Source organism: Ixodes scapularis, unplaced genomic scaffold (genome assembly GCF_016920785.2).
Source record: "Ixodes scapularis isolate PalLabHiFi unplaced genomic scaffold, ASM1692078v2 PGA_scaffold5__190_contigs__length_132052651, whole genome shotgun sequence".
Lineage (NCBI taxonomy): Eukaryota > Metazoa > Arthropoda > Arachnida > Ixodida > Ixodidae > Ixodes > Ixodes scapularis.
Window position 1 is genome coordinate 39,593,734 of NW_024609880.1, and position 27,619 is coordinate 39,621,352.

A 27,619-nucleotide genomic window follows, 5' to 3' on the forward strand; every position below is an offset into this window, starting at 1 on the left:
CTCCCCAAAGCGCAATCTCTCTCGGGTTGGAGGAAACAGGACTCTGCAGACGGCAGTCACATTGGCAACTGTGCGATAGGAGCTACGGTTCAGACCAGCGTTCAAACATGACTATCCGCACGTCGATCGATTGCACCATAACCTCTCAAGCGGTCGTGAAGCTCTTTAATGGAAAGCGGAATGTAAAGCTGCGGCACCCCGCCCCCTCCGATCACGGCCCGACCAGCGGCATCAATGCCAGACAGGTTACGTCGTCTCATCTTGTCGTTACACCACTGATACGCGAACATACAGTCACGTCGGCGATAATTCAAGTTTTTCGTTCACAACGCACACCACTGCCATCGCGATGTTGCTGCTATGTTGCTGACACGCAGAAATACAGAACCACGTAGATTGCTGGTTGGCACTCGTCATCGGTAAACAGAACTGAACTCGGCACAGAAGGTAGTAAGGCACCCGACAACGACAACAACAAATGAATAGAGGAGACTTAGAAGAAAATACAATTAAACCAAGAAAAAAGAAAACGGTACTGCACCTCCACCCGCACCACAAAGGCAAAACCTGCCTTTCTTGGTCACAAATACCGCTGTTTCGATAACGTCGTGAACGTTAAAACATCGTCGTTCCGAAATCAGGAGTCGGCCATTTTAGTCCAGTTAGCGTATCGCTGCTGGCACTGCTCCGGAACGTTGATGTTTTTAGCGGCTTCGTTTGCTTGTATGATAAAATTAGTGGTAGAAAATCAGTGCAACCGAAATGTTCTGCACGTTTGGACAGGAAGACGGAACTACAGGTGGGCTTCGCTGCCTCTGAAGCTCAATCGACTCAGCAACATTTATTAAACAACATAAGCGACGTGCTCGAAGAACGAAACCGAAAGAAGATGAGGCTGGAGGTAGACCTCCAAGTAGACCTTTCTCTAGTCTACCTGGAGAAGAAGGAAAATGTCTCATTCCTCCTTTGCTCTCGTGTCCGTTTTGGGGCGCGTCAGTGAAAGGGAGGAAATCGCGCCGTTCTACATTGTTTCTCCTTTTTTCTTAGAGTGTATATACACCAACACACTCTTCACGAACGGGCCCGCTTCTGCCCACACCAGGTATGGGCTTGGCGCGTGCGCAGAAACCAGATCTCGGAAAGTGAAGCGTTTGCGCATGCGTGGTACCGACAGCTGCGCCACCTAGGTTGTGTGACGTCAGAAAATTTACCCTTCTCTCTCTCTTTTCCCTCCCGGTAGACGACGCCATTTTCGAGCGTGGCCTTGCAACACCTTCTAAAGAACAAGGCCTCAGTACGGATTTATCCACGTCTCCCAAAGAGGCCAACGCGGTTCAAGGATTTGACACGAGTGCGGCTTTGGCGTTCGGCGGAGGCTCGTCTCCAATCATTGACGACACGAGTCTCATCGAAGCACCGACGCAGTACTCGCCTCTTTCCCTTCCCGACGTTCTAAGAATGACATTTGTCTGGCGGGAGGGAAACGACAAATATTTGAAGGCGAGGATGTTGGCTAGGTGGAAAGCCGACTACAATGATTCGCGTTACTTTCAGTACAGAGGTGCTTTATTTCAACGCGGTGGCCTTTTCCAGAAAATATGAAGAATAACATGTGTTGAATATCCTCCTTGCATTTGCAGCACAACCCATGGAAAGTCATCACAGTATAGCACCACCAATTCTGCGTCTCCCTGACGGTGGTGACGCCCAGAATCGTTAGTTGTACGATGCCAATTCTTCAAGGCTTAGGTGCGCCAAATATTATTTCGAATAGACCGATCTCACTAAACGTTCCAGCATGCGTGACGCTGCCATAACTGTAGTCATAGCCTCCTCTAGACACACAAAGCCTGGCAGATCGCCACGAAAAGCGGCCGCCGAAATAGAAAAAGTGGAGCGGCAGACAACGGATGAGAGGAGAGCCACGTGACTGGCGCCCCGCTGCGGTGAGACGCCGAAACACACTTCTGCCGAGCGATGAAATGTCCGCTCGTGCTCCTCGCGTTCCTCGCGCTACCGCTTGTTTTCTCGTCGGGTTTGAAAACCATGTTTCGGGTCCTCGCCGCTGCAAAAGCTGTGCGCTGACGTCCAGGTTCCCCGAGAAATGCTATGTGCTACCAGATCCTCGCGCTCCAAATATGCGACCGGGCACTTTATGGCTCTGTCGTCGAACTGGCAGGTTTTGTGAGAATAGAGGAGGCTATGCTGTAGTTCTCAGGGGACAAGTTCCAGGGCACGACATGGCTCGTGCCGCCTCGTGCTCGGCTCGCGCAGAGCTTCAGCGGGGTTGTCGCGCGTGCGGAAAGCCTGCAGTTCCCATGATCCATGCCGGCAGTGGCGGCGTAACAAAATTAACTGGCGAGATCGGTCTGTTAGAATCTTAGCTTCCGCCCGAACGATGGCACCATTTGGGCTCGCACTATTTTATTGTAGTTTTACATTGATATCGCCAGCTTTCGGCAACAGGTACTGGGCGGTTTCAGGTAACGTAGAAAAAAAAAAGTGGCTCGTCTACACTTTTAATCTTGATGTGTTTAAGTACTGGTATTGTTGTAGGCTTCACAAAATTAAAAAAAAATGCTGTGAAAGCTACACTAATGCGGTTTGTGCAGGTGACCTATGCGTCCAGGGGGGACTTAGTATAGCAGGATAATGAGCGCCACAATAAGTCGGTAAAATAGGTAAAACTTGCTTTTTTAGTTTTAAAATATTGAAGATAGATATATGGTTCCAATCAAAAACTTGTTTAACGTCATTGAAAACAGCGATCTCAGCAGTTCGCGTCGATCTAGGGAAAGCTAGGGAATTACGCGCAGGCAACAACAGAATTGCTGAGGTAGTTTCCCCGTCTGAAGCGTTCCTCAGGAGACAATTCGCACGCGTAAAGCAGGCAGGGTATAGGAGTAACATTGTGGACGGGGTCGCAAGGAAATACATAGAGAGATTCGGAGATGTGGTGAGGAAAGAAAGGGAGAAAGCACACAAAGCCGCGAGCATTCCATTTTCCCATACTTTTCCATACAACCTGTTGGCGGTGGCTGGGAGGTTTCGAGTTGGGGTGGTTTTCTCTTCGGACTTTAGGTTGAACAGGCTTCTGCCGTTTCTGGGTGGAGCGCAGGGTTGTCAAAAACTGCACACGGAAGCCGCCGTTGGCTGCCAGGTTGGAGTAGTGTATGATATCCCCATGGCCTGAGGGTTTTCGTACGCGGGGCAGACGAGAAGGTGCCCACATCACAGACTTTTTGAGCAGATGAGGGCGGTCAAGAACATATCTCCGAATTTTCGGATAGCTGAACATATGCAGGGATGCAATAATTGTTTGCCTGATTTGGGGAAAACTGTGGTGTAAAGCAGAGAAAAAATTAAACACGTTTACAATTTTCTGTAATGCTGAATTACAGCGCAGCTCTTGAGGAGGAGGAGGGGAGGGTATCCCCCTCCTTTACCCCGTACCCTCCCCTCCTCATTTCCTGCTCCCCTGCCATTTAGCGGGAAATTTGGTAAAACTTTCCAACTAAATTTAGCGAGAAATTTCCCGCTAAATTTAGCGGAAAAACGTTTCCGCTAAAGCTAACGGGAAAATTTTCCCGTTAAATTTAGCGGAAAAGTTTCCCCGCCACATTTAGCGGGTAAATTTTCCCCTAAATGCAGCTGGGGAATTTTTCTGTTATATTTAGCGGGAAAATTTTTCTGCTAAATTTAACTGGAAGTTATTTCGTAAAATTTAACGGTAAAGTTTTCCCGCTAAACTTAGCAAGGAAATTTTTCTGAAAAATGTAGCGGAAAAATGTTTTTGCTAAATGTAGCCGGGAAAGTTTTCCGCTAAGTTTGGCGGTCAAATTTTCCGCAAATTTTGGCGGGGAAACTTTTGCGCTAAATTTAGCGGGGAAACATTTCCGCTAAATGTAGTGGGGAAATTTTCCGGCTACATCTAGCAGGGAATTTTTTCCGCTAAATTTAAGAGAGACATTTTTCCGCTAAATTTAGCAGGGAAAATTTCCCCGAATGAAACGCACGGTTACGTTTGGTTGCATTATCCCCATAATGCAACGCTCGCGGTTACGCCGACGGCGACGCCGCTCAAGCCGGAAACGGAGGCCTAAGAGCTGCGCTCTAAAAGATTGTGCAAAAAGCGTCTTGAAGGGGACAATCAGAATAGTGTCCGTAAGAAATCGTGTCCGTCAACCGTCGATAACACTAGATGGAGCGACCCGAAATTTTTTGTTGTTGCAATAGTTTTTCTTTTAGCTTTCAGGGTTGGGTTTGTTTTTTTGCTGTGTCAGGCGGCAGTCAACGGATTCATGAGGGTGCGCTTTGGGAAGGTTGCTTTGTTTTTGAAGCGTTGCGTGTACCATTGTTTTGCACAAGGGGAGGCCTCTACCGTGGTTGAATGTCACAAAGACGTTTGCAAATTCCTTGAGACCTGTGTTGCGTGGGGCATGTGGTTCTTCTTTTTAAATTGAGATCACGACCCCTTGTACCGTTGCGGAAGGTCATAAAGACGAGTCCAAATTCCAGGAAGCGCGTGTGTGAGAGATGGTACATAAACGATTGTGTGAATAATGTTTAGTAGCGGCGTTTGAGACATTTTCTGTTAATCTCATCTTTGTTCGTCGTATCCGGTTTTTTCAAGTATGTGTAAACATAAGTCCTTGAATTTATTGTTGTCAAAATGACCAATTAAGAAGCAGCAGGCGAAGCCGATTAGCTTTTGCGATCGTGAGCAGAACCGCGGTTCACATTTGTTCCACTAAGATCCTAGACGTAATAATGTTAGCACTTTCAATATATCATTTAAATATCACGTATGTGGCACACGTGAGAGAAGACGTGGCGAGGAAGGTGAGAAACGCGAGCGACACGGGAGGATAGCTTGGGAAAGCGACGGAGCCGACGTCAAGCCCCCTCTTCTTTTTCATATCTTACTGGGTGTGTCTGCCTGGGAGTGTGCGGAGTGTATCCTTTCAATATATTATTTCTAAGTGCCCTTTACGTCGTTCCGCGTGTATACGTGGCTTTGATGCGCACGCGCTTTCTAAAGTAGTCAGCAATTTTTTTGTTTTTTTATATAAGGATCTCAAGGGGTGCGGGCCGTGCGGCCAACAAGAAATTTCCGCTAAGAAAGAATATTTGCTCTTAGAACCTGTGTTTTAAAACGCGTCTACTAAATTTTGAGAAACACACCCACCTTTCGCATTTTAAGTTTCCGGATTCTTTTTGGAATGAGTGTGCAAACTGCTTCGATTCATTGAAGTTAAACACACACAAAAATATGAGACTTTTGAATAGGTTGCCCCAACTCTTTCGGTCTGCCGAGCAGCTGAAGAAACCAGACTACCAGCACTGGAGCCTAACTCTTGCACTTTGTTTTGACAATTCAGTCCCAAAGTTGTGACATGGAAACCCTACAAACGAGTGTGAAGCCCAACTCTTGCAATTGTTTGGCGATTTAGTCCCAAAAATGCCAGGTGACCGCCAAACTACCCGCAGTAAATCCTTACTACGACACTTGGTTGGCAAATTGGGGTCAAGGTACCCACAATCCGGCCAAAGGTAAAGTTTCCCTCTAACTTGGCATCTTCAGGCTTTTTGAGGCGGTAAATTCCCAGACAAGAATTGGCCCGGAAATTCTGCTATAAGGGGAGGAAAGTGCTAGCGATTTTTTTAAGTTACGGCAGCATACTCGTTTTTCGAGAAGGAGAAAAAAAGCATAATATCTTTATGGACGTTTCTATCGCTGATATATCTCTGCTGTGTCATTGGTTTATGGGAAAACAATTACTGTCGAATTCAATTGTAGGGATCAGCATATCTTAGGGGAGGCGTCGGACAGGCGCAGTCCTCCAGGGTTGCCATTAAGCACAAAGTAAAACAGTCCTTGATCTGCTTATTCTAGGTAGAAATGTGTCGAATTTATTTTGCATTTTCCCATGCCAGGCCTCGCTGAACTGCTGCCTTATCTCAAATGCCTTCTGTAAAATAAGTCTCAAGTCGATTATAGCGGATGGTCTCAGTGTGAAGTGTGTTGACAGTAAACATGACTTTCAGTCTTAGTCTCAGTACGAAGCATGTTGACTTCAAAGATTATCTCATTCTAAGTCTGAAGTGTGTTAACTGTGTAGCGGCTGGTAACCCAAACCAACGAGAAGACGACGAGCCCGTATAGGCGCTGGGGCAAACCACCGGCGCGCGACACAATGAGCTCGAGGCGCGCCACAAAACGATACCGTATCTCAACGGTGACAGACACCCATGTGTCTGTCACGAAATATGGGATACCACAACTGGTGACCCGGTCACAGGAACAACCGACTGCCCTACGATGGGTACCGAGGGTTCAAGTGGTCAACTTCCAAATCAAGTCCTAACTTCTGGTCAGCCGAACCTCGCGGCACTTGGATCGCGCCTTGCCCTTGGTGTCGCGTCGATGACCCTTGAAGGGGAACTCCGCCGATTTTTTCGTAGGCTTCGATTTGGCTGGAAATTTGCAGACCGCATTAATAGGCTTCAATTTAGTGACAGCGGCAGCAAGCTGACGACACGTTAGCACATACTTCTGCTCCTTTGTTCTGCAGATGCCTAACCTGGTGGCCCCCTGACTACACTCCGACGGAACATCCTTACAGGCCGTCATCCGACAAACTCAAGCTTCAAACGGAGGAATTCTATTTTTTCGTCGGCAAGGACCAAGTTCTTTCAACGCAGCAAAATGCGCCTGCAATATCAGCGACGCAAGGGGCACCGGTGGGCACCTACTGTTGCTGAAGGGCGTTTTCTTCGCATTTGGCGGCAGCGGGAGCAAGGTGACGACGCGTCAGCTCATACTTCTGCTCCTGTGTTTTGCAGGTTGGTTAATTTTTCTTTCTCACCTTTTTTATTACTATTAGTCTCTCTGCCGCTGCTGCCAAAGTGTGTTGCGTGAAGGTGTCCTGCCTTTTTTTGTGCATTTTGTCATGACGCGCTGTTGCGCATGCCGGCTATCTATTCCTAAGAATGAATCGTATATTAGCTGTTCTAAATGTAATTTCATGTTCCATCTTTTACTGCTCTAATGAAACCGAAGAAACACTGCAAGTAAAAGTTGGGGATTTCAGAAAAAAAAAACATGGAAGTGTGGACTGTGCGTAGGAGGCAAAAAAAAAAAAACGAACGAAGAGACAAAAACGCAGAAATTGGTAGTCGCCTTTTCTTTACTGTTGCTGGAAATAAGCAATAAGCTCGACACACATGACCTTACCCAGCGTCATTGTTGGACTCGAAAAATCTGTACAAGTACTTTTAGACACGTTTGATGACCTTCAAAGACTTTTACTTGCGCAGGAAAAGTCCACTAAAGACCTCGCTCAACGAGTAGACTTGCTGGAAATAGTTTCCTCTCCAAACGAACTCGCTCAGCTCCGGTTAGATTTGGATAACCTCGAAAGACAGAGCCGTCGTCTAAACATTGAAATCCATGGCATCCCAGAAACACAAAATAAAGTCCTGACGGGAAAGATGAATGAATCGGCAACAAAGCTGGATATTCCGCCTGTAAACCGAAGTGACATTGCAGCTCTGCATAGACTCCCATCAAAACCGGGTGAAACACGAGGCGTTATCGTTCGCTTTACATGTGAGAAGCTTCGCGATTCTTGGCTTCAAAAAAGGGAGTCACTTAAGAAAGAAAAAGGCAACGTGCATATTTGTGAAAACATGACTCGGCTCTCCCGCACTCTCCTGTCGATAACGAAGCAATGGGCTGCGAAATCAGGATACGCGTTTGTTTGGCATTTCGAATGGGAATGTGCTAATCCGAAAAAAGAACGGTGAACGAGCAATGATTATTCGCGGTAAGAATGACCTTGCCAGTCTTAAGTAACTCGTACGAAAGAACGTCTGTGTTTTGACATAATCTGGTTTAGTGAGACGTGGTTTACATCTGATGAGTATGTCCAGCTGGCTGGCTACGACTGTGCACGTGTCTGCGTACCGCTCAAGAAAGGCTAGTGGTGGTGTTGCCATTTATATTCGTTCAGAGCTATCATACAAAATAGTTCCTGAATACAAAACTATAGACGAGAACGTTGAGTCCGTTATGATTCGATGCTGTGATATTTTGTTTGCTCTCTTGTATCGTCCTCCATCTGGATCCGTAAATGATTTCCTGCATTTCTCAGAAACGCTGCCTTAACAGAGCAGAGAACTGAAGTTACAGGTTGTTCTTGTTGGTGATCTTAATATAAATGCTTCTACGGACAATGTATCATATTTGCGTTTTGAATAGATATTTGAATCTTATGGTTGCACAAACACACTAGCTGTACCAACTAGAATCACCTCGGCTTCTGAGACAACCTTGACACTGCATTACAAATCTCTCTATTGAGAATATGAGATTAGAAGTATTAACGTGTGATATCAGTGATCGTTTGCCAATATACTGTCTAATGGCTGTTAACCAGCTACGCAAGAATAAAGAAAAAAAGCTGGTTGGAGAGTGTTCGGAACGAAAATTCAGCATTTCAAAGATCTTACTTCCTGCCTAGATTGAAATAGTGTTTTGAGAGAAAATGATGCAAGCACAGCCTATAATGTTTTATTTTATTCTGCTTTGTGTCCGCGTATAACACCTCTTTTGACTTAGAGACACATAAACAGCATAGGAAAACTCGAAAACTATGGATATATCATGAATTATATGCAAGATTTAAAAACCGAAACAAGCTGTTTAAAATATTTCTAAAAACGAGAAGTGAAAGTGACCTTTGCATAGTTAGGAAACTTCAAAATAAACTAGACTCTGATATTAAAAAAGCAAAATGCGAATACTATATGAGCAAATTTTCAGAAGTTACGGGAGATCCCCGCATGATAGGGCAAAGAGTAAACGAGATAATTTCTAGAAATATCTCGGCAAGAAAGGTTGAATTTTACAATGAGGCGCTGACGGATGAACAGATAGCAAATCTGTTCAATGCGTATTTTGTGGCTGTTGGAGCTCCTTTAAATAACTGTGTAGAAATACCATGCGAGCAGTTCATTTCGACAAACTGTCTTAATTCGCTCTTTCTATATCCGACAGACCAATGTGAAATAATGGAATTAATTCTAGCACTAAATAATGATTGCGCCCTCGGGGCAGATGAGATTAAGCCTAAACCATTGAAAACCGTTGCGACACAATCAGTATTCCACTCGCGCACGTTTGTAACCTCATGATATCCACGGGTGTCTCTCCAGACAAAATGAAGCATGCACGTGTGACGGTTATACACAAAGGTGGCACAATTAGTGATTTAAACAACTATAGACCCATTTATGTACTTTCAGTCCTTCAAAGATAACAGAACATATTATAAATAAAAGACTTGTTAAGTTCTTTACTTTCAATAACATTTTAGTAAAAGAATAATTTGGTTTTCAGGAGAATAAATCACCAGAAGAGGCACTTCTTGGAATTAAAAAAACAAATTCTCGAGAACATAGAAGAAAAAATATACACGCTTGGTATATTTCTAGATCTCAAGAGGGCTTTTGTTTGCGTTAAGCATGTTATACTTTTACAGAAACTTCCGTTTTGCGAAAACCGCGGTATTTCCTTATCACTGTTTAAAAGTTACCTCACTACAAGAACGCAATATACAGTAGTAAATGGGTGAAGTCAAACATTCAGTACATAAAGTATGGGGTTCCTCAGTGGTCCGTTCTTGGGCCTATATTATTTTTGTTATATATTAAAAACAATGTTAACATACAGGCACTTCAAATATAGTCCTAAATGTAGATGACACAAACATTTTTTTCTGGCTTGGATATCTACAACCTCTTCGCAAAGGCAAAACAGTGGTTGCGGAGATTAGACTTATGACTTAGATCTAATCAACTTTATTTAAACATTAAAAAAAAGTACTTAATGTTCAGACCAAAAGGAATGATACCACCTTCCAATTTGCAATTAGAATTCCAGGACTCTTATATTCAACCATCTTTAACCATTCGATTCTTGGGGTTTTTATTCCATGAAAACCTATCATGGACGCCACATACTGATTCTTTAGGAGCAAGTCTTTGTCGACCTGTTGATGTCTTAAATAGATTAAGATATTATCTTCCAACAAAAGTGAAACAGCAAATTTATTTCGCCCTTGTGCAATCCCGCGTAAGCTACTGCCTTTTAGTGTGGTCAACTACATCCCAAACAAACCTAGACAATATTGTATCCATACAAAAGTGAGCATTGCGACCAATCGGTAACATACAACTTCTTAGAAGTGCCACACCATATTTTAAGGCATACCAAATACTCAACGTAAGAGATCTACATAAATACAAACTAACACTTCAAATTTGGCGGCAATTTCAGCTCGATAAATTAGTGTTCCATGTTAATTGTACCACGCGAAAGATAGCCCGTATAATTTAAGGCGACATTTATTAATAAATTCGTGTTCGCGAACGAATTATGGAGATCAGAAATTGAGTTTTTTTATGCCAGACCATTTAAACCATTACCCATATATTTTAGCTACATCGGATTGTGTACGATCACTCTATCAATATAAAAATATTGTAAAGAACATTTACTCACAGGGGAATAAAACCGGATGTGTTTTAAGCAAAATGCTTAGGATGAAAACTAGCAAATGTCTTTTCACGTTATGTTGTTTTGTGATGTATTTGCTTTGTTTTTTTTTATAGATTTTTAGTTTGGAGTGAAATGTATTGCTCCTCATTTGTTTCATGTTTTTCCTACCGTTGCTACCAAAAGGGTGGCATGGCCCCGTCAGGCATTTATGCCTTTAGTCATGTCCCATGAGACATATGTGTTCTGTCATGTCTTGAATATAGGTACAAACAAACAAACAAACAAACCCTTTGTCAAGTGATAACCAAAATATATATATATATATATATATATATACAAAATGAAAATTTTCTGTGAAGTTATTGAATTTTCAAGTAACGCCGGCCGGAAAAGTTCCAGGAGGTGACTCTCTACTGGCAACAATGAAAAATCCCTACTTTTCCCTACCCGCGTACGTCACGGGTGAGCAGGCGGACGAGCGACTCGGGCAGCCGCGAAGTGGCTTTCCGGGTGCCAGCGATCGAGATTATTTTTTTCGTAGCTTCAAGGTTGAAATTTCCCTATGCAACAGGTAGCAAGCTGTGCTCCGCGATAGATTTGAGAAACAGTGCCGGGAAAAAGCTTCTTTTTTACCCTTGTTTTTGTGCACACGAGAAACAAAATGCGCTCCCCAGCAGCAATGGAGGCCAGCCACGTCAAGGTGCTTTTGCGCGAGCTGTGTGCCGAAAGAACTAGTGTCACTTGAAACATTTTAACTTTTTTGCGGAATACTTCATAGCCGCCTGCTGCGAGTTTAGTATACTTCAGCAGTTGGAACAGCGTCAAGAGCGGCAAGCGCAAACTTAAGCCGGTTGTGACCCCTACAACATCCGTCCAAAGAAAATCGCGAATAATACCGAGAGAAATAGTACATAATTTAAATGTATTGTCGACATTTTGCCCAGTCATATTTGTTATTCACAATTGGTTCAGTGATTTGTTATGATAACTATTTTTGTTTCGGACGTCTAATCTAGCTCGGGCTACTCTCGGAGTTCCACTCACGCGGCCGATATGTTGAAGACGAGAAGTGAAACCTCTAAACAAAGTTCGAGTCTGAATTTGGACACGACTTTCGACATAATGCTATTCCTGTCTGCTATTACAGAGGTTTATGGAGCAGGTGTTGAGCTCCTTTAATATACGATAAAGCCTTTGCCTGGTTTGTCAAATGGTTGGTGTGCAATATTCTCTGCAGAAGAAGTGATGAACACGTCCTAATTTATTCTATTGCGGAGAAACTTTATATAGGGCTGAAAAGCTTCTTTTTTTTTTTTAAACCATGAAAGTAGTAATGTCTTTGAGGGGAGGCATGCAAATTTACAGCGGATGGAAACTGGGCTAAACCAAAACTTGATTGAAAAAAACCTTTTATAGAATTACCCCCTTCCCATGTGCTCTCGTCGATAGGTATTTGAACGCGTTGCATTCAACTTCAAAAGTAAAAAAAAAAATACGGATACATGTATTTTAGTAACTTTTGTTAACTTATTTTAAATTAAAAGTTTTATTATGTCTTTCTGTACCTTACGCATTATTGTATCTTCAAGCAAACATTCTTTATTTGAACATGAACAGTGTATTTGTGTATTTTATACGCATTCCGTTGCACCTTGATGTTTGGCTTAGTGGTTGCAGAGTTCTTTCAATTGTCATTTGTAACGCGATCTTCCTGACCAGTAACCTTCCATCTGATATACACGAATGCAGTTCATTCCATTCTATACATTTCCTTGTGTACGAGAATCCCAGTCTACATGTGTTAGGTCCGAGCCCAGCACGCACATGTTCGTCGCTTTGGAAGGCGAGATGTGTACGTGTCACACGCACGAACGCTGAAAATGGCATCGACCAGAAGCGCTTTTCAGAATTGGTCTATAGGTATTTTGCTAAATTACTTAGGCAGCGACGAGCATATTCATCCCACAAGAGTAGTCACGCGTGCTGGCGCCAGCAACATTAACTTTTCTAAAGAAATTGTAAAACAAATGGCACGTTCCTTCGGTTTATACGAGTGTGTGGGAGACATGGACCCACATTCCGAGCATTTTTCGTGGTGCTTTGGCAATTTGTCAAAAAATGTATTGCGTGACTTTTCGGCCTTTATTCGCCAGCCATCTTGTAATAAAAAGAGAACTGATTTACTACCGATATCACGAAACTAGCGAGCTGCGGCTTGAGCGTACCGAGTTGCAAAACCGATTTTATCAAAATTCCAATTGCCCCCGTTTTTTCTTCTTCTTTATAGTTTAGCACGTAGGCCAAGGTCATACTTTGTGCGAGTATAGATAATTATCAACTTCAAATAGCGCGAACGCCCAGGTTTTCTCCCTCTTAGACGCGAGAAAGGCGGGCGCGAGGGTACCCGATTGCCGGCCGCGCGCCTCGCTGCCCACCCGTGACGTCCCGCTTGGGTGGCGGAAAACTAGGGAAAAACTAGGGAGATCGATGTTTCGGTTTCGGCAGCAAACAAAGTTTCACTTTTTTAATTAGTAACTAGAGTGAATCTGGGAGAGCGAGATAGCATTCCGAACTCAGGAAGCCATCCGCATTCAGATTATGCCTTTGGATTAGGTAGCTCGAAAAATCGGCGGAGTTGCCCTTAAAGGGACACTAATAACCCCTACCCCAAAGTGTTTTTTTTTAATTTTTTTCAGGCGATTTAATAAGGTGTCAGAAGACTACCCAATCAATATTTTGCTACAAAACCACGTACAGTTTTAATAAAGCAAAAAAAAAAAAAAACACACAACTGCTTCAAACCGAAATCGGAACTTGCGCATAGAGGTTGATGAAATATAGAGAGATTGCCGGAAGTCACGCGGCTACACCTGACCATGCGCTTTTTTCTTTTTTTTCGTCGCTTTTTTTTTTTTTTTCCGCGCGCAGCAGAAGAAATGCGTGGCGGGAACCGTTTGCCGTGCGACTGCTTTGCAGTTATGTTTGTTCCACTCCCTGTTCTGCACTTCGAGACGAGTTGTTTTGTACATTTAAGTGTTGGGAATTAGCATTAGTGGCCGTAGTGAATGCCCGTGATCGGTTCCAAAAAGAATGCCCCCAAGGTGCGGCGTGAATAGCTGCCTTACAGGTCCTGCATCCGAAAGTGGCAATGTGCGGCAGTGTCTGCACAATTTTCCGAAGAATCAACGGGATCGGGACCAATGGCTGGCTGCAATTCCCGCAGAAAAGTTCCGGGCACCTCGGAAAGCGGACGCTGCCCGATTTACATGCTCTTTGCCTTATGTGGAAAGTGACTACATTGAGTAGGCAGGAGTCAAAAAAAAAAATCCTATGCCGTTTAGTTAAGCGACGTTTCGTCCACAAACTTCTTTTTCCTGATAATTGAAAAAAAGTAATAAAAATATGTGTAAATATTGCCAAAAAAACCCCAGTATACTTAAACTTTGATTGACCCTTGGTTCACTGCTTGTGAAGTGGACACCTTTCCACTGAGCTACTAGGGGAACTCATTCTTTCGTAGTACCCTATTGGAAAGACCAGTTTGAAAATCTAACTGGTCATACTGGTATTTAAACTGGTCAAACTGGTATTTGGACTGGTCAGACTGGTCTAACTGGAAATCAAACTGGTGGAACTGGTAGTCAGACTGGTCTAACTGGTAACCATATTGATCTAACTGGTCACCAGATTGGCCTGACTGGTCACCATATTGACCTAACTGGTCACCACGCTGGCTGAACTGGCAACCAGATTGACCAAACTGGTCACCAGATTGGCCAAACTTGTCCTCAGACTGGCCGAACTGGTCCAACTGGTAACCAGATTGACCAAACTGGTCACCAGATTGACCAAACTGGTCACCAGACTGGCCAAACTGGTCCAACTGGTAACCAGATTGACCAAACTGGTCACCAGATTGGCCTAACTGGTTACCAGATTGACCCCTCTTTTTCACTTTATTTGTAGGGGTGTGCGAATTGGATAGCGCAGAGGCATTCGTAACCTTCACTGTGCAAAATAAAGTCGCAACAAAAGGTTCTGTTAACAGTGTTGAAGCTATTTATTTGTCATATATGTTCTACCATCTCGCGATTGTCACAGGGCGACATGGTACTACAAACAATTAATTCATTTGCAACTGAATTCATGGCATATTAATGCCCACACGAAAGGTCAGCTTTATTTATTTAGCTAGAGAACACTTCATCAATCCAAAAAAATAAGAGCCAACATACTTCGATATTGTTAAAGTTTTTTTTTTGTAATATTTTCTTCCCAAAAATAGGTTAAACCAGTTTAAATTCTACAAAACTTCAGATAAAAACGTTAATAACTGCTGCACCATGCTTTATGTGGGTGATGGGACAAGTTTACTCGAATATAACGCGCCCTCGATTGTAACGTGCACCCTTTTCTCGAGGTCCGAAAAATGAAAAAAAAAACGCCATGACTTCAATCGTTCCCACTTGGACTTTATAATTTTCCCGCTTTTTACCACGGCCTTTATCCACCCTGGCCTGCACCGAGAAGCCGCTTCCAGGCTCCAGCGCATGTGCCCGAGGCCGAGGCAGGGAGCCTCTATTTTGATGTTGGAGAGGGTGGTTCTCATTTGAACCCGTTCGCATTTCTACCTTCTCGTTTTTACCTTCTCATTTCAACCCAGCGCAAAACAACTTTCGCGTTTCTACCCTTTCTCATTTAAACCGTTCTCAAAACAAACTTTCGGGTTTGGACCCTTCTCAAAACGACTTCTCTCATTTTAACCTTTCTCATTTAAAATTTTCTCAAAACATACTTTCTGGTTTTGACCATTGTCAGAAAGACTTTTTCTCATTTTATGGATGAAGAAAGAATAAAACAATTAAAACAGGGACAACACAACCACATCTTTCATGAACGATGTGGTTGTGTTGTCCCTGTTTTAATTGTTTTATTCTTTCTTCATCCATGACTTAAACCAACACGCTCTTCTCCCATGCATACCTTCTCATTTTAACCTCTCATTTCGAACCCAAATTAATCCAACATCATGATCTCGCAATCTTTCTGCGGTATTTATGTCGAATTCGGGTAATTAATTGCTTTCGAGCCCTTGCCTGTGGCACCGGCGACCAAAAACGCGCCAGCGGCGCGTCACGTGACCCTCGCCACCCGAATGCAAGGCACAATGAACTGGCGTTTTTATTTGACTGGGTCGCGAGTGAGCTCTGTTAACTTCTTCTTCGATCATTCTATGGTACCATGAGCACGCTGCATACGCCAACAACATAAATTACGACTCTTTGAGATATGTGTAAACAGAAGCGGCTTCACAAAACTTTTCAAAATATTGGCATTACCACAGTCCGTACAGCTGACAGAATATTAAAATATAAAATCAATGAAAGGGCAGATGTATAAATCAGTGTGGTGCTGCCCGCACGCGCGTCAAATTTCAATAAATTTCGTTTGGATTTTTGATTAACTGTTGCCACGGAGGCTTGCCAGCGTCGCTTTCCATATTCTGTTTACTGTTAGTAGAGAGTTTTAGTAGATCGTTCCCATGACTCCGATAACGATACCCGATACTCCGCACTGCCTCCCTTGCGCATGCATAGTATCGTTATCGGGGATATCGGAACGATCTACTAAAACTCTCCAGTACCTTTTTTTGGAATCCTCAGTCTTCTCATTGCACCCACCCTCCTTGAAATTGTAATGCGTGTTCAAGTTTCAAACTGCATCACTATGCATACTTTTTTTTCAGCGGTGTAATCATTTATTACAGAGTTGTAAAATAAAGTGATATATGATGCAGCCCGTGTCACAGAGCCAACATACCTTGCTCAGGCTGGATATATTATTCCAAAAATGTTGACTTTCTTTGAAACATAAATTATCTTTCTCTTCGTTGTTTTTGCTATCTTGTCTCAGAGCACAAAAGGGTGCCTGTCTCGATGGCTTCGTTTGCCACTCGAACCCGCTATTTGCCGCCTCAGCGAGCATTGTTTCGTTTGGTTCCCTATCCCGATTCTGATGTGACGATACCGGATACAGTCTGGCAGACAAGCTGCCCGACCTCTTGGAGCTCGGGAAAACTTCTGCTGGTAAATTGCCGGTACACGCCTGAGAAGCGCAACCCGAAAAGCTTGCACCCGCCAGCCTTTGACCACGCGAACGCCCTTGCCGAAGGTATGGGAAAACCTTTTTTCAGGGAAAATGACCACCCGAATTGGTCATTACAAGCAAGAACACACGGCTAGCATGCACAATGATCCATTCGCCCCACACGACGACATCTTAACGACATACAGCGACAGAAGAGAAATGAAGTACCGAATCTGCGCTAGCACTTTTGAAACCACGTCACCATGTGACCACGTAGCTACGTCAACGGACTCGGGGTGGCACGCAGGCATAAGGAAAATTGTTTCATGTGCTATGCAAGAGATGGTGCCGCTTCGCTTCATCTTCAACCTTCATCCTCAACTGTTTTTCCTTCTTTCTATACCTCACTACGGTGTTCAAATGACAACGGGTTCAAATGAGAAAGGGTCGAAACGCGAAAGGTTAAAACGCGAAGGGCGTTTTGCGAACAGGTTCAGACGAGAATAATTCAAATGAGAATGGGTTCAAATGAGACGGGTAAAAATAAGAAAGGGTCGATACGCGGAAGGTTAAAACGAGAAGGGCGTTTTGCGAATGGGTTCAAACGTGAAGGGTTCAAATAAGAATGGGTTGTTTCGAGATACACCCGTTGGAGAAGCGCGGGAAAATGTGGCAGTATGAGTCAGGCCCCTGGAATGCGCCGGTGCCCTGGGTGCCTTGCAAGGGGAGAGGTGCTCACGTGCCAGGACAGAGCGCGCGGGCCAATCAGCGCGGCCCTCGCGCCCGCTCGAAGCGCCAGTCGGCGTCAACGACAGCTCCGGCAACAAAAAAAAAAAAAAAAAAAAAAAACAGAAAAAAACAAACAAACGGATCTGGCGCGACGGTTGGGCGCACGTTGGGCCGGTTGGATCTTTGTTGTTTGGGGCCGCTGTTCTGCTTGGGGAGGTTACAAGTTGTCTTCAAGCTGTGTTTGTATAAGATAGTTAGCAGGAGCCTTGAGTGCTGCGTCTGCCGATGGTTCCTGTGGCTGACGACGTCCTCCACCTGAGTTCCACTCTCTCGCGGGCGAAATGGCTGCGTCCCAGAACGGCGTGTTTGGAATTCGCTCCGTCCTCATTGCGGCGCTGGCAATGGCTGCCTCTGCCTCCGCGCCAGCGAGCCATGGTAAGCAGGCTCGACCATTTGGATTTATTTTCATAATTAGATGCATGTGAAACTGAACGTTTCAGCTACCCGATTTGGAACAGCTATGCTAGTAATACAACCGCCAGTGTGTATGCAGCTTCAGAGATATTCTACCATAGTGGTTGCGAGTTGCGTAGCGGGCGACAGACTGGGGAGGCAGGAAGGGGGTAACAACAGGATATTTTCGCACCTGGGCGTTGCTTTGCGTAAAGGCTGAACCGCATCTAAGCGATTAAGCGAACGACGGTGACAGTGACGAGAATCAGCGACGAGCGACGGAGATTTCCCACGGTCGGTCGTCGCGTGGCTCGGTTTTTGGATTTCTAGAAATCGTCGCTCATGCCTTGGTCGCTTGCTGCCGTCGCTTTCATGCGGTTTGTCTCGTCGCGCGAGTGACCGAGCGACAGCGAAGCGGATCGTCGTCGCTTCTCTTGTCGCTCGCCAAATCGCTTACATGCGGTTTATACTTAATTGCCGCTAGACTGGCACCACATGTACGGTTAGCGCACGCTTTCATATTCCCTCTCACTGTTTATGATAGTGCATATTTTTTTTATTCGTGGCATTAGTTATACATACCGTTTTAGAACAGACGGGTGCGAATAAATCTGCCATGGCTCTAATTTCTTATGTTTATTCTTATTTCAGATGCCTTGAGGTACAATGTTATCCACCACCGGGACCCCGCACTCCAGAAGATGTGGAAATTTCGCCGACCGGCTGCGACTATAATGAATAATATCATGACAATTTTTTTAAATTGTAAATATGTTTTTATGTTTATTTTTGTGGTCTGAAGTATGTGTATTTTTTGTGAAAAAAAAGTGAATTTTATCCGTTTACGACCTGTGTTGTCGATATTACCAGTTTAACTGGTTTAACTGCTTGGAGTGAACCAGTATTAGCAGTATACACATTTTCACAGTCAGACCTGTATGCACAGTTTCACAGTAAGACCAGTATGCACAGTTTGTTTGCCCAGTTCAACCAATTTAACCAGTGGCAATAAGCCACTGGTTACCAGTTCAACCACCATGACCAGTTCAACCACCATGACCAGTTCAACCAGTATGACCAGTTCAACCACCATGACCAGTCAACCAGTGTGACCAGTCCAACCAGTATCAAACTGGTCAAACTGGAGCAATATCCAAGTTTGAACCTGGTACCAGTTTGAACTGGTTACCAGTTTAAACTGGTCATTCCAATAGGGTAATGCAGCCGGTCGACTGTAGGTCGGAAAGTTTACTGCCGATTTGTCTCCAGCAAAGGCACCCCCTAGGCTCCAAGTCGGGCAGCACCACGCATTGGCCACATTCGTACCTATGGTGAATTTGTAAATATTGAAACACTGAATACACGAAGACGGTGCTAGGAAATGTAAGTAAAATAAGCAATACGTATGAGCCCGCTGAAGTCTACTGTCCGTCGCATGTGTCAGACATTTCGGACCGGCTTGGCTTACTTAGTTGCTGGGCGAACGGCTGGACTGCTGGGTGGCCAACTCGCACCGCCGAATTCTTGGGACGAGATCGTTCAATAAAGCTAGCTCGATAGACCTCTGTCTGTTCTCAATGGGCGGCAATATGTGGGCATCGTTTGCGCTGAATGAGTTTCGATCAAAGCAATATTTGCTTGCAACTGCATCTTTAGAATGAACAAATATATAGAACGACACAAGAGGTTTACGCACTCGCGTCACTGAAGCGGCTGCCGATGAAGACAGCACGTTTACGCACTACCGTCTTGGGATGAATTCTGCGACGTTCTCCCGATAATATCTGGTGGATTTCACAGACCCTCTAGAACGACCCTGAAAGGCCACGCAGGCATTTTAGAATTGCTGTGAAGGAACGCACATCTTTCAGAAAGATATTTTTATGGGCCCCACAGACCTACTAGTGGAGCCTGGCGGGCCCATCAGGCCTTTCAGGCCCTTACAGGAAATCCTAGTGGGCCTTACAGACATTTTTTTTCTCAGTAGGGGAGCCTTCTTTTTTCCAGACTAAAATTTTTTCGTTACTAACCCACAGAAATGTGAAGGTCGTTTCTCTTGGGCATTGTTTAGTTTTTTACAATAGCAACTTAGCCAAATTTTTATATTTAATATATATTTATTTTCCAACGCTCTTATTTAAAAATTCAGAGGACTATCATTGCTCTCGATTTCAATCGTAAAACAAAAGAAGTTATACCGTTCTTTAGCTCCCTTTATAAAGTGCGCAGTATTAAGATCAAAGCTGTCTGCTGCGCCCTCTAAGGAGAACAATAAATAAATAAATCCGTGCACTGCCTTAATGTTATCTGGTAATGAAGCGGGCAGTTGCAGTTTAGCAGAGAGAATCTTGTTAGTTTTTTTTTTAAAGATTCTCGTTATTATTTTTTCTGAACACTATGTATATCAATGTGTTTTCTGTTTGAGGGGGATCGGTGGCCGGGTGGTCTAGCGCACACCAGCTCAGAGCACGTGGAGCGAAAGCTCGCGCTGCAGAACCCAGGGATCCTGGGTTCGAGCCCCACCCCTGCCCGTTTCGATCTGGATGAGCATCGTACCGGCGTGCGGTCGTGTATCACTACTGCGTGGTGCACGTTAAAGACCCCAGGCTAGCGGCTGTATCGCACTGGCTAAATTTCTCATCTACAGCTGGGAGACTCGTCGCCCCTCTGAGGCAGACCAAGTTCTAGGCTGTATAAACACACACACAACCCAATTTTTTTTTTTCTGTTTGAATGCTTTAGTCGCCCAGTTCTTCACTTGCAAGGAGTTGTTTTAACCTTCACTGCTCAAAAACGTCCCGTCCTAAGGCTGCGGTAGATTGTGGCAGGGCTGCGACAACGCAGTCGTACTTGGTTTGTGGAGCTGTAATCCTGTTGGCTCGAAGGAGGGCTATTATATGAATAAACCACAATACCAACTCTGCAGGTCATAAATCTTAAAGCTTAAGGGGACATTGACAGGGTATTTAGGTTCGCGGAGGTTTTTAGTCGTATATGATATCTGAGAGTCCAACTACTCAGAACAGAATTTCCGGCTCGAAATTCGGCTTCTTTCCGCCCGAAAAGCGCCCATCGAGAACTGGCCGGTTTGAGTCGCGCTCACTCTTCTTCGTAGTCACGGCCGTTTTTAAGGTTTAGACACAAACACCAAATTTAATAAAGGTCGTAGGCCAATGAAGGCGAACACTGATTATTAAAAATATTAAAAATATAAAACTGATTTTTGTGGCTTATAAAAACTTCAAATACGTTGATTGAAAACAAAATGACACAGAGAACAGGTAGTTATCTGTGCGTTCAGTGTGTAATCCTCAAAATAGCGTCGTATCGCGTATCGTGGGACTCGTGGGCTGGACGGCGATGGCAGCGGACGACGTGCGTGGGACCTCTACTTTAGGACTGTCGTGCCCGGTACCACGAATCTGTCTTCCTTCGAAAGAGAAGTTTTGGACCGATCAAAAGAATTGAGATCAATTCCGAACGACACGCCCGACCGCCAAGCCGATTAGTACGAAGACGTCGCCGAGCCGTCGCCCCTTCTCGTGGCTGAAGACATCGCTTGCGCAAACGTCAAGCACGAAGTGTGTACTTTCATTTGAACATGCACGCGTACCATTTCTTTACTAGGTACGAATGTGGCCAATGCGTGGTGCTGCCCGACTTTGAGCCTAGGGACTTTGCTAGAGAGAAATCGGCAGTAAACTTTCCGACCTACAGTCGACCGGCTGCATTAGTACGAAAGAATGAATTCCCCTATAGTGGCTCAGTGGAAAGGGGTCCATTTCACAAGCAGCGGATCAAGGGTCAATCAAAGTTTAAGTATACTGGGGTTTTTTTTGGCAATGTTTACACATATTTTTATTATTTTTTTTTCAATTATCATTAAAAAGAATTTTGTGGACGAAAGGTCGCTGAACTAAATGGCATGGGATTTCTTTTTTGACTCCTGCCAACTCAATGTAGTCACTTTCCACGTAATGCAAGGAGCATGTAAATCGGGCAGTGTCCGCTTTCCGAGGTGCCCGGAACTGTTCTCCGGGAATTGCAGCCAGCCATTGGTCCCAATCCCGTTGATTTTTCGGAAAATTGTGCAGACACTGCCGCACATTGCCACTTTCGGATGCAGGACCTGTAAGGCAGCTCTTCACGCCACACCTTGGGGGCATTCTTTTCGGAACCGATCACGGGCATTCACTACGGCCACTCATGCTAATTTCCAACACTTAAATGTACAAAACAACTCGTCTTGGAGTGCAGAACAAGGAGTGGAACAAACATAACTGCAAAGCAATCGCACGGGAAACGGCTCCCGCAACGCATTTCGTGTGCTGCGCGCGGAAAAAAAAAAAAAAAAACCGCTGGGAAGAAAGCGTATGGTCAGGTGTAGCCGCGTGACTTCCGGCAATCTCTCTATATTTCATCAACCTGTATGCGCAAGTTCTAATTTCGGTTTGAAGCAGTTGCGTTTTTTTTTTTTTTGCTTTATTAAAAATATACGTGGTTTTGCAGCAAAATATTAATTGGGTAGTCTTCTGACCCCATATTCAATCGCCTGAAAAAAAAATAAAAAAAATCACTTTGGGGTAGGGGGCATTAGTGTCCCTTAAAGGGCAACTCCGCCGATTTTTCGAGCTACATAATCCAAAGGCATAATCTGAATGCGGATGGCTTCCTGGTTTGGGAATGCTATCTCGTTCTCCCAGATTCACTCTAGTTACTAATTAAAAAAGTGAAAATTTGTTTGCTGCCGAAACCGAAACATCGTTCTCCCTAGTTTTTCCCCAGTTTTCCCCGCCACCCAAGCGGGACTCTTCTTCGAGTGCCTCCGTGGTACTGACGGCTGGAGGAAAACATCACGTGTTCAGACATACGGCGGCACTCTTCTCGTCAAGGCAGGAAAAAATTAGACGCTCCATTAGGGATGTTTACTTTGCCGCATCGGGTTGAGGTGTGTACGAGTGTTTGGTTATTTTTTGCAGCGAGCTGGCGGCCAGAGCTCTCCTGGGTGCTGCCGCGTTTTAATTATTATGTTTTCCGCGCGCTGCGTCTACTGCGTCTCAGACTACCACGGGCTCTGAAAAAGTCGGATTTACACTCCCAAAACAAACATACCGCTAGCGCCGTCCAATCACCACATCTGTATACTTTTTCTCAAAAAACGCTTCACACTGTCACGAATGAACAGGCGAGCAAACAAAGAATAACTAGGGAATCTGAACCGTTTAATGGGGCGAACTTGCGCCCAAGAATGAAAAGGAAACAGACGATAACAGCAGAGCGTCGCGGGCGTCGAAGTTGGCGTAACAGCAGGATCGAACGCTGAGGCGAGACTTACTGCGGCTCGCCACGCGCAGCCCCTTATATACCATGCGTAGGCTTCTGCAATAATCGGCGTAGATGGTTCGACGCGTATAACATTCGGACCTCTAACAGACAACAGGATTCTCGAATTTAGCAGAACACTAAATTGCAGGAATAAACAAAAGATGCGTCGCTCGCAGTAATCGAACCTTGGCTTTTCGCGTGGGAGGCCACGGGCGCGCTGCCTGCTTGACCAGCTGAGCGCGACAGTATTCTGTGTTACCACTGCCTTTGCCACGCTAAAACAAAAAAAGGGGGACTTTTTTTTTTTATATACCCGACACTTGTGTGTCCAACACACCGCTTTGGAAGAGTTATTTCCTCTTATCACGTGACTGCGTTCCACCGAAGCAAGATACGCAAAATCGCATTGACTACACCGCGGATCTTTTTTCACTCCAGTGCAGAAGTGCGCTGCCGGAAAGAGCACTACTCAAAGAAGCTACATAACCGACCACGAACTTGAGAAATTTTGAACGAATTCCGAGTACAGTTAGTGTTTGACGCAAAGATTAAATCGAGTGGTTCGCTATTCGGTAGTTCCGAATCCGAAAGTTCCGGAAGATAATGGGAAGTTCGGAAAATTCGGACAAGCCTACCGTAATAATCTGACCGTGCTGCGAGGCCTCGGCTCCAATATTATTAGTATTAATAAATAATAAATTAATATTACATCTAGCTCAATTTTGGTGTAAATTGATAGAATTTTGGCGAAAGGCAGCAGGATGTAGCAGGCTATGTTGCAGTTTGGCGCGAGTGGTACAGAAATTACATCACTGCTAATGTTTATCCGTTGTTCACCTTTGCTGGGCGCTGGGAACAAAAGCTGCGTGAACATGACAAATTTCCTGTGCCAGGGGTCATGTGTGCATGATGAAAATCATGCACACATGATTTCCATAAATGCAAGCTACGCTACACTGTTAGCAAAGATAACACGCCCAGACGTGTAAACCGTTGTCCCATAGCGGACACGTCGAAACGTGTTCGTTTTACACGCAGCCATCTGTGTTTTTCGTCTACACATGAGGTGCTGTGTAAACTTAACACGATACACCGTGTTTTTCTTCCGCTAAGCACGGTTCAGCGTGTTGGCTGAGCGTGCTCATAAAACATGGCGGCCAGCAGCCGAGAACAGGCGGGGGACGAGCCCAGCAAGCCGCGCGCCTTTTGGCTGAATTGAAAGCACACAGGACGGCGTTTGTTCTCCTTCGATGTCTTTTATACACACTAAACAGTCTCCAAGCGGCGGACGTAGCTACGCGCAAAAATACGTACGTGCGTCGTCGGCGGTCGGCGGCGTCGGTAGCTACGGTAGCTACGATCGAGCCGCTAGACAGAAAAGCGAATTTAAATGGACAAATAACTCGAGCAAACTATTTGAAATCGGGCGGTAACTTCCGCCATCTAGCGGGATTTCTAGCAGTCTATAAAAAAGTTTGTTAATATGCTACGAGCCTACGACCGATCACAAGAATACACAACCCCTACATACATCACGCACAACGCCAATACCACGCATTACACACCACTGACATATACACAAACACAACACCCCACACTGCACCCGACACTTCGCCCGACACTTCCTACTCAACGTGCTCTCTCCGCGGCGTATATATGCTTGGCATGTGCGGGTGAGCTATTTAGTCGCTGACCGTTACAGATTTATAGAAGAAGACACAAAACACGGCGCAATGGACAGCCGTATGTAAGAACCCTTTGCATTTAAAAAGTATGGAGGCAAAATCTATAATATTAGTCCGTTGCGAAAGATAACGATGTATTGACAATAAATCCTAAACCGGTCATGAAGAAATTCAAATTTTTGTTATTTTTATGCTAGACCAGAGTTATGAGCAGTCCGACTAGCTTGAATCAGATTTTTTTTAATTAGTAAGATTTTATCATTATATAATTAATCATAAACGGAAATGATGCTTGCGCAAAGCATTTTTTTATATATTCTTGTGAAGGACGTGTGCTCAACACTTCACTTCCGCTAGTTGCAGTACAGGAGCAGACGCCTTCACTTTTGGGTCGTGTTGATGCAGTTTGTTGTCGTCTGTCGTGTCGGTGTTGAGCGGAGCGGTGGGGCTCGGGAGTTCGTGGCCGGTGTTATTCGTGATCACTGGTGTGGGGCGCTAATGCGTCTTTCTTCTTTTTTTTTTTACACTGCCACTCTGTTACCATTCCGAACTTTGAATATACACGGGCCCGTAGCACTGCATTTTGCTGAATGGCGAGCTCCTTCTCTGCTGACGTCGCTTTCCTGGTACCTCTCGGGACTACTGCAAGCGTTTAAACAGTGTACACCGTCTCGCCTACATCCCCGGTGACGTATTCCACCTGTTGAAACGTTTTGCTTCCGTCATTTTTAAGTACGCAAGGCAGTTATCTCGTTGCTCTGGTTCCGGTTATAAAAGCAAGGCAAAACGCTCGTAGTTCCCGCCCTCAGTACACGTTGGACATCTTCCACACTTTGACACCGGATAACTGAATGAACGAGGATCTACATTCACTTCAGAGGTCACTCTCGCCGCTTCTTCACCGTTTAGCAGCAGGATCAGCTGGCGACAAGCCACGGATGAAAGCATTCGTGGCTTGTGAGCATCAGCAGCCCAAGCGCACTCGGTGCCGACGCGGGTTTCTGTCAACGGGGAGGCCAGCACAAACCGTGACCGTTCCAGCTCTTCGTCATGGCACGGTGTTGCAGAGAGCGGAGTAAAATACAACTACACGGACCACCGAAGCAAACGCACTGCTATCGTAAATCTTGGCTTGTGATTGCGCCTTTGTAGATCATCTTATTCGTTTTACTGGAGAGACGCAAACGACAGGCATAACAAAATCGCTTGCATACTCCGCATACCTCGCAAAAGCATTTACCCAGTCACCTTACGAAAAGCGCGAAACACGGAGTCCGCACCGTCCTAAGCTTCTTCTGTTTTTTACCTGCTATAGAGCAGTTTGTACCCGCTTTTAGATATGCCTACTGAAACTGAAACAGGGCAGTGCCATAGAAAACAGACAAAGTTGGGAAAGCTTGCTCGCTCTCTCCAATTTCTCAACTCTCAAGTGATTGTACCATAGTAAATGCACCAGCGCCTTTCCAAAACAAAGAAAAAGCACTATGTTCACCACGCAAAAAATGGTCTCAGTTCATGCATCTGTGGGCAGGTAGGAAATCTTGCCCCAATTTATTCACACCGCATGATGAGCGCAACAAACTCGCACGAGATTTAAAGGAAAATATCAGTGGTGACTTAAGTTTCCCTGAAATTCTGTTACCGGTCGCTTGCAGGACCGAGTCATCTACTCGAGCTGTGTGCGTCGCTGTGCAAACGCAGTCCAACACGAAGCATAAAAACGGCAGATCTAGGACAACAATCCGGATTCCATTGTTCAATTTAAACGACGTAATTTTGTTGAAAACGCCCACAGCTTTTTACTCACGGTATGCGTCGGTATACTTCCACATTTTGAAACAGAACGAGGGAAGATTTACTTTTAAAAACGCTCGCTGCGTCCTCCGGGACCAGCTGGACCGGATCAGCTGATTACGACGGACTAAACCCACAGCAACCAATTCGCGCTCCGTGTTAGTGTGGCTTTCTACCTCCAAGCACCGCACCACACACCACGGACACTTCAGCTCTTTGTCGCATCGCCGCGTTGCACCAAACAGAACGAGATCGCCGAAGTAAACGCAGCGCTGTCGTGACCCTTGGCTTGTGGTTGCGCACTCGTGGACCCGGTGACACCCTTCGCTTTCCAAGCACACACGACGATTACGAATGATGCTTTCCGTCGTCCGGGAACATCACAGGGGCACGTCTCCGGTCACGTCTTCGCTACATGTGCTCGCAAGCCGAGCACCTTCCAACCTTCTTGCCCAACCAAAAGAATACCGGCGCCATGTTAAACGTGCGTTGTTGCCAGATTTTCTCCGACCAAATAAAAAACAACGAAAGCAAACCGGTTCTAGCTTCCAGCTTACATCGGCGTTACGCCGTGGCCAAATTTTCTCTGTCGGCTCTAACTTAAAGATGACCTACAGATACAGCAACACTGGACACCACGGAGCGCCGTAAATTCTGAGGAGGATGCATGGGAAGCGGCGGCACCTTCGCTTGCAGTTGGAAGGGTTGAAGCCAAAACGAAACCAACTGCAATGTCGCGTGTTCAGATCAAGGGCACGCTTTTTATAGCCATTGTAACTGTTTAGAACGAGTAATTATACGCCTAACTTTATTTTTGGTGTGTGAGAAACAATTATCAAGACCCCTAATATAAATACAAACAAGGGCGACATAAGGGAAGCCGCATTGCCATTGTCGACCACAAACAATGGCAGCCAGCACGCACGGTAAGCGCGGGGTTCGCCCCGTCTCGCGACATGGCGTAATTGCTTTTGGTGCTTAT

At 45.0% G+C, this 27,619-nt stretch overlaps 1 protein-coding gene across 1 annotated transcript; it reads left to right on the forward strand.

Annotated features, from left to right (window-relative positions):
- The first annotated feature begins 7,227 nt into the window (after window positions 1-7,227).
- LOC115316901 lies at window positions 7,228-7,809 on the forward strand. The gene has a single exon (XM_029976420.3). The coding sequence runs from the start codon at window positions 7,228-7,230 to the stop codon at window positions 7,807-7,809; it is 582 nt and encodes a 193-aa protein (XP_029832280.3).
- The last annotated feature ends 19,810 nt before the right edge of the window (window positions 7,810-27,619 follow it).